We start from the raw sequence: 5,893 nt of genomic DNA on the forward strand, positions 1-5,893 counted from the left end.
GGTCGGTTAGTTTGTTTGTGTTATTTTGTGACTTTGGTGTTTTAAAGAGTTACTTGGGATCCAACTCAGAAGTGGTGTAACATATTTTAGCACAAACTAACTAACTGACTGAGGCAGCAGTAGGCCAGCAATGCATGTGGCCCTCAAGGTAAAATTAGTGTTTTTGTGAATGGAGTCTGGTGGGTTAGAAGAGGGCGCTATAATGGCTGTTTCTGATAACTCCACATTAGTCTGAGAACAACCTACAGGGACTAAAAGTAAATTCATTTGCTTTATAGATTTATGGCAGATTCAAATGATAAAGCTGGTGTTAATACTGTATTTTTTTTATCATTGTGATCAAGTCTATGAGTGTAGAATCTACTGAAAGCATCAAGTGTCGGTGAACCGGCTGCGTTTATAGTTTTATATTCCACTAATAAAGGGAATAAAAGACCAAACAGAATAAAATTAACCACCTGAATTCAAGAGATTTAAGCATGAAAATATTTTAAACATATAAACATAATGTAAACACTGATTGTTTCTCGGGTTGGAAAGTTATATTCTGATTAAATACTCACATTTTATCAAACCACTTTATTTAGCATCCAAGAAAACAGTTCAGTTAGTCTCGAATCAGACTGATGAGAAATTGTCCATATAAGTATTTCTTTATTTTATCTATTTGGTACCAAGTCAAGTACTTTTAAGCAGCATTTTAATGTTTGTGTCTTGTTTTTGTCCCTCTAAAGCACTTTGAACAGCCCTGTGTCTGAAAGATGCCATATAAATAAATGTGTCTTGCCTTAATGTTGCAGCTGGTTTAGATGAACTAAACACTCCATAAAAATTGAACGCCTCATTTAGTAGTTTAATCAGCAGCTCAGCTGAGGAAAATACACCAATATTTCCCCAAGATCCTGCTTATTACATGTCTTTGTACTAAAAGCATCAATAATTTAACAAACATTGATTGAGAAATGATTTTATTGCTCATTTAACACAAATACAACTGTAGAACATTGTGATTAAATCAGAATCAAGTACTCAAAAAAACAACTGCATAATAAAATGAAATCTTAACTGTACAAAAGTGCAGGACTTAGTGTTAAAACTTTCCCATCTGTTACACTAAAACTAAACACATTTAAAGACTAATTTCTAAATGATGAGTGTTTTTGGTGGGTGAAACTTAAAAACCAGATCCAAAAGTTTGGTAAACAAGTTAATAGTTTAACTTATGAACACAGTCGATGGTTCAAAAAAAATGAAACGTCCATGAAATGAGGCCAAATCCTGCATGTGTGAGATTTAACACAGAGAATTTCATTTAAATTCCAGTTATGTCCAGGTTTTTTTAAGATAAAGCAGCATGAGGGAGGAAAAAGAACAAAGTTTAGTGCTGAGAGTTCATCCTGGTGACCCAGAGGTTGATCGATCAATAAAAAAGCTGCACTGGAGTAAAATCTGTACCTTTGAGTTGCGCCCACATTTCTGAACAAACCACAAAGTTTGGATCAAAAATTATAAAAACATTTTATTAAAATCTAGTCTCCACAGGTCGTGATCGATCTAAAAATAAAGTGCAAGTGAAATGTCGGAAGGAAACGTCGTCCTCAGGGGTCTTTGAGCAGAGCGGCGGCCATGTTCCTCACGATGGAGCAGCTCAGCTGAGGGATGAGGCTGATCTTCATCAGCTTGCTGCTCGAGTACTTTCTCTTGATGGCCTGGAAAAGAAAATATAAAATAAATGTAAGAGCATCTAATAATTGACCTGAGAGCTCTTAGTTTAATACAGGAATGTTGGATCATTCCACCACACCAGACTCCATTGACAAAAACAGTAATTTTACCCGACAGGACATGTGAGTTGCTGGTGTACTGCTGCCTCAGTTTGTTAGTTTGGATTATTGAGAGAGTTTGCTTTTTATTAAAGGGTTTACTTTGGATATGAACCAACATGTTAAAGACTCTAAAGTCAATGCAATCAGACCAAGAAACTCCAGGGTTCTGCGAGGTAAAATTACCATTTTCATCAATGGAGTCTGGTGTGTTTGCAGAGAGCGATATAACGGCTGTTTGTGGTTAAACCAAAAGGATCTTCCAGGTCTCTCTCTGTAGGGATCCTTTCCATGATGCTGTCACACACTTAGAATAACACTCTGAGCCTGTCAGTGGCTTTGTCATTCACTCCGTCTAGTTCTTGTGCTTCGTTTCTCACCTGGAACTTTGTTTTCCCGTCGTTAACCATCACAACGTTTTTGGCGATGTGCTGCATGACTGGCTTCAGGTGGGCCTCGTCGTAGGCGGAGTAGTGCTGCTGAGTGGACGACTGAAGGGGAGGAGACCAATTAAAGAACACAGCTTTACTAAAAAGCGTCAATGAGGCAGATTAACGACATTAAACTGCTTCAGTTCTGTCAGACTGACCCACGGCAGCCCGTCGAGCAGCAGCTGGGAGAGGCAGAGGGAGGCTGCGGCAATCTCAGAGGGCCGGTAGTGCACCATGTCGTAGTCGATGAGGGTCAGCTCCATCAGGTACTTGGCCAGCGTGTGTCTCTCTACGTCAGACTGAGACAGAAACAGTCCAGGTGTTAAACACACAGCTACACTCATGAATTCAGTCCTGGAAAATTATGGCTGCAGCAATTAAGCAGTTTGTCAAAATGAAATTAGAACATCTGAGTTTCCACTGGAAGGGTTTTAAACTGAGAAGAGCTTTTCTCAGCAGTAAAAAAAACAAATTCAGATAAATAAAACTAATGAAATGCTCAAACCTGCCTGTAATAGAGTCTGATGTTTGCCTTTGTTTGTTCTACACTCCCTTAAATTCAGCCTGCTCATAGAAAATGGCTGCTGGTCTCCTAGAAGACCTTGAAGGTTATATTGTTGTGGCAAACGTATCCAAACACTCACATTAGCCACCTTGGAGGCCCGTCTGAGGAAGTGTAAAGGAAGAGGACGTCCCAGCTGAAAGTTGAGGCTCCTTAAAACCACCTGCTCCATCTCCAGGATCTGAGACTTGGTGAAGGCGTTGTCTGTGATGTAGGCAAAGTCTCCGACCTCCGGAGCGTACATCTCCTCGTACTTGCAGGCCACCAACATGGACGTCACGCCGACGAGCTGCAGCTTTCTGCGAGAGACCGGCTGGACCTGCAGCACAGCGAGGAGAAGAGGGGTTTTCAAACAGAGCTCACAAATCCCCCAGAGAGACGAGCACGCAGGCGGTTCTTACCTGGAGGAAACGATCCAGGACGGCAACTGTGAGGTACAGAGTCTCCTGCAGCAGCTGGAACCTGGAGTGGACCTGGACCAGCCAGTCGATCAGCAGAGCTCGCATGCGTTCTGTGATTTCATAACCCTGCATGTAGTTTGCTCGTACGGCCTGCTCCACCTGAGGACACAGACGGAGACGTGAGACAACCCCACGCAGGGCGAGAGCCCAGAGTTCGGCCCCCAGAGGGATTAAGTTACCTCCAGGGTGTGCAGATAGTGGTAGATGTCTTTGACATATTCGGAGCAGAGCTGCGGCAGGTCCGAGTCCTGCGCGTCCACGTCCTGCACGGTGAGCAGCGCCTCAGAGAAAGCCTGGCACAGCTCCGCCTCCTCCCTCATGGACACGTCGGCCGACTCCTCTGACACCGGGGGGAGGGGGTCTGCGGGTGCTTGGACCTCCCGGACCGCTGGAGGCGCCGCCTGGACCGCAGCAGGTTTGGCCGCCAGGGTCGACGGTTTGGCTGCTGCTTTGCCTCGTCCCGTCCTCTGAGGAAGTGAATCAAATGCAGGGTTATTTAAAAATGGATGTTTGAGTTTTGGGCTGTGAGGCTCGTTTAGCACAGCTTTCAATTCAGCTGTTTAAAGGAAACTTAATTTGCAGCCAAACTGTTGTGAAAGCACATTAGTCATTTCAGGTAAAGACGCCGTCCAAAACCTACTTTTACATCTGTAAAACCTTTATTCCATTTAAAACCAGTATACTTTGAACCAAAGCCGTCTCAAATCAGAAATTTCTAATCTGGGTTTTTGTTCTCAGCCTGGTCTGATGTGGTTTACCTGTGGGGAGGAATAAAGCAGTGAAGTGTCCTTTATGCATTTAGAAATAGGGGTTTTAAAAAAGTGAACGTGGGTTTGAGACAGTGTTTAAGTCTTTAGCTGACACGTTTAACACTTTCACAACCGCAAGTGCTGCAAAAACGCCAAAAGCTGGAAGTTTCTCTTAACTATCAAACTGACTTCAGTGTCTTTGCTTCTCTGTACATTAAAGAAGGTTGGAGTTGGAGAACAAAACCAGATACTTTAGTCCAGCTGCAGTCAGTGAACACTACAGCCTGATGATGGTTTAACAGCCTCCACACATCGGACCATGTGGAGCAGCTTGTGTGTCTTCCTGTGAGTCATCATGTGATCCACAGAGCTGATTACAGGTGAATCACAGCCCAGAAGCCGTGTGTTGCTCCCTGATGTTACCTTTGTGTTGACTGCAGCAGGAAAGTTGGTGATCTCCCCCAGAGCAGCTCTCCTCAGACCCGCTGCGGTGCTTTTACCCATCTTCACCGGGTTCTCTGCGGCTGAAAGCTGCTAAAAAACAGACAGACACAAAACTAAAAACGTCAGAAAAACACAAACGCTGTCTGGTTTTCACTGACAGTTAAATTACCTGCATTATAGAAGCACAGGTGAACTAAGAGCCGAACAGGCAGGAGACGCTGGTGTTAGCTAACAATGCTAGCTAGCTAGCTAAAGTTAGCTAAACGCAGCAAAGCAGCGAAATAAACTCACTTTACTCACCGCAGCACGAACTTCAACAGAAGACATCGTTAGTGTCCGCAGCTACGAGGCCAAACTGTGACTCAGAGAACCGAAAAAAAAAAGAGGATTCAATTTATTTACCGATAAAACAAAAGATCCGTGGACGCCAATTTCTGCACGCTAACAACACGGAAACGAGCAGCTTTCAAATAGCGCTCCGTCAAATCTGATTGGCTGCAGCTTTGATAGGACGCTCCTGATTGGCTGACAGCCTGAGGTCACATGAGCAGGTCTGCAGGTGCTTAATAACAAAACAAACATGTTATTATTTGTTACTGTGACAACACGTGAAAATAAACAGATGAATAAGGTAGAAAACATATAAACTAACTCATTATTAAATTAATTAATATAATTCTCTCATTAGGGAGTTTTACTGGATGATGTTTAATGGAAATATCTTTACTGAAAAGTCTGTTTTTATTCCGTTATTTCACCTTTAGTGACAGTGGTGATGTGGTTAACATAATTATAATTAAAGGTAAATCTCATTTACATAAATGGGAAAACTATAAACCCTTCATTTGTATGAAAAATGTAAATACTGTGTATTATCTATAAAAACTGTATAAATGACTGGAGGTATATGTGTGTGTATAAATGTATATTATATATTATACTATATATTATATTATATCTTCCCTTCATGAGATTAAGTCATTATGAGTTAAAAACAAATAAATTAAAGTGTTGATGTCAGCGCCGTCCGACCTGTCAGCCAATCAGATGCCTCCTTTCTCTGACAGCCAGGAACTAAACCTCTTTATTTTAGCTAACGCTAACTAGCTAGCCCAATATAAAGATGTTTCTTAGTGTGTGTGTGGAGACTTTAGCAGATATTTGATTCAGCACGACTGTGACGTCTTTTCCCAGGAGAAAAAAATTACATTTAAATCTATTATTTTTTGGAGACTGGAAACATGAAAGTGAAGAGAGTCGATCAAAACAATAAAGCTGTGAGCCATAAAACCAAAACAAGAGGCTGAAAGACGCCAAAACTAGGAGTTCATATTAAGAGGCGAAGAATAACGACAGCGAGGAGTCTTTTGTTTAGTCTAGAGACGTTCGGCAAGAATAAAGTTTTCATTCTGTATTTGTTAGA

The 5,893-nt window shown here is 41.9% G+C and overlaps 1 protein-coding gene across 2 annotated transcripts; it reads right to left on the reverse strand.

Moving 5' to 3' along the window:
• Positions 1–1,506: 1,506 nt before the first annotated feature.
• On the reverse strand, positions 1,507–4,908 carry LOC139220812 (G2/mitotic-specific cyclin-B2-like). 2 transcript variants are annotated; one of them, XM_070852698.1, is made up of 8 exons: positions 4,771–4,908; positions 4,450–4,560; positions 3,457–3,744; positions 3,218–3,376; positions 2,899–3,135; positions 2,413–2,553; positions 2,204–2,314; positions 1,507–1,709 (listed from the first exon to the last, which is right to left on the reverse strand). In XM_070852698.1, exons 1-8 carry the CDS (start codon positions 4,795–4,797, stop codon positions 1,599–1,601), a joined length of 1,185 nt encoding a protein of 394 aa, XP_070708799.1. In that variant the 5' UTR covers positions 4,798–4,908; the 3' UTR covers positions 1,507–1,598. The 2 variants fall into 2 exon arrangements, with proteins under 2 accessions (XP_070708799.1, XP_070708875.1); XM_070852774.1 differs by having other exon boundaries at positions 4,450–4,557; positions 4,771–4,854.
• Between the last annotated feature and the right edge of the window lie 985 nt (positions 4,909–5,893).

The sequence above is a fragment of the Pempheris klunzingeri genome, chromosome 1 (assembly GCF_042242105.1).
Source record: "Pempheris klunzingeri isolate RE-2024b chromosome 1, fPemKlu1.hap1, whole genome shotgun sequence".
Classification (NCBI taxonomy): domain Eukaryota; kingdom Metazoa; phylum Chordata; class Actinopteri; order Acropomatiformes; family Pempheridae; genus Pempheris; species Pempheris klunzingeri.

What these genes read in the sequence shown, in the direction of transcription:
- LOC139220812 (XM_070852698.1), bottom strand. Translation starts at nt 4,797, where the DNA reads ATGTCTTCTGTTGAAGTTCGTGCTGCG. An exon ending in TCCTGGATCGTTTCCTCCAG is followed by an intron (nt 3,136 to 3,217) that starts GTAAGAACCGCC and finishes GCTGTGCTGCAG; the next exon opens with GTCCAGCCGGTCTCTCGCAG. An exon ending in GGGCCTCCAAGGTGGCTAAT is followed by an intron (nt 2,554 to 2,898) that starts GTGAGTGTTTGG and finishes TTTCTGTCTCAG; the next exon opens with TCTGACGTAGAGAGACACAC.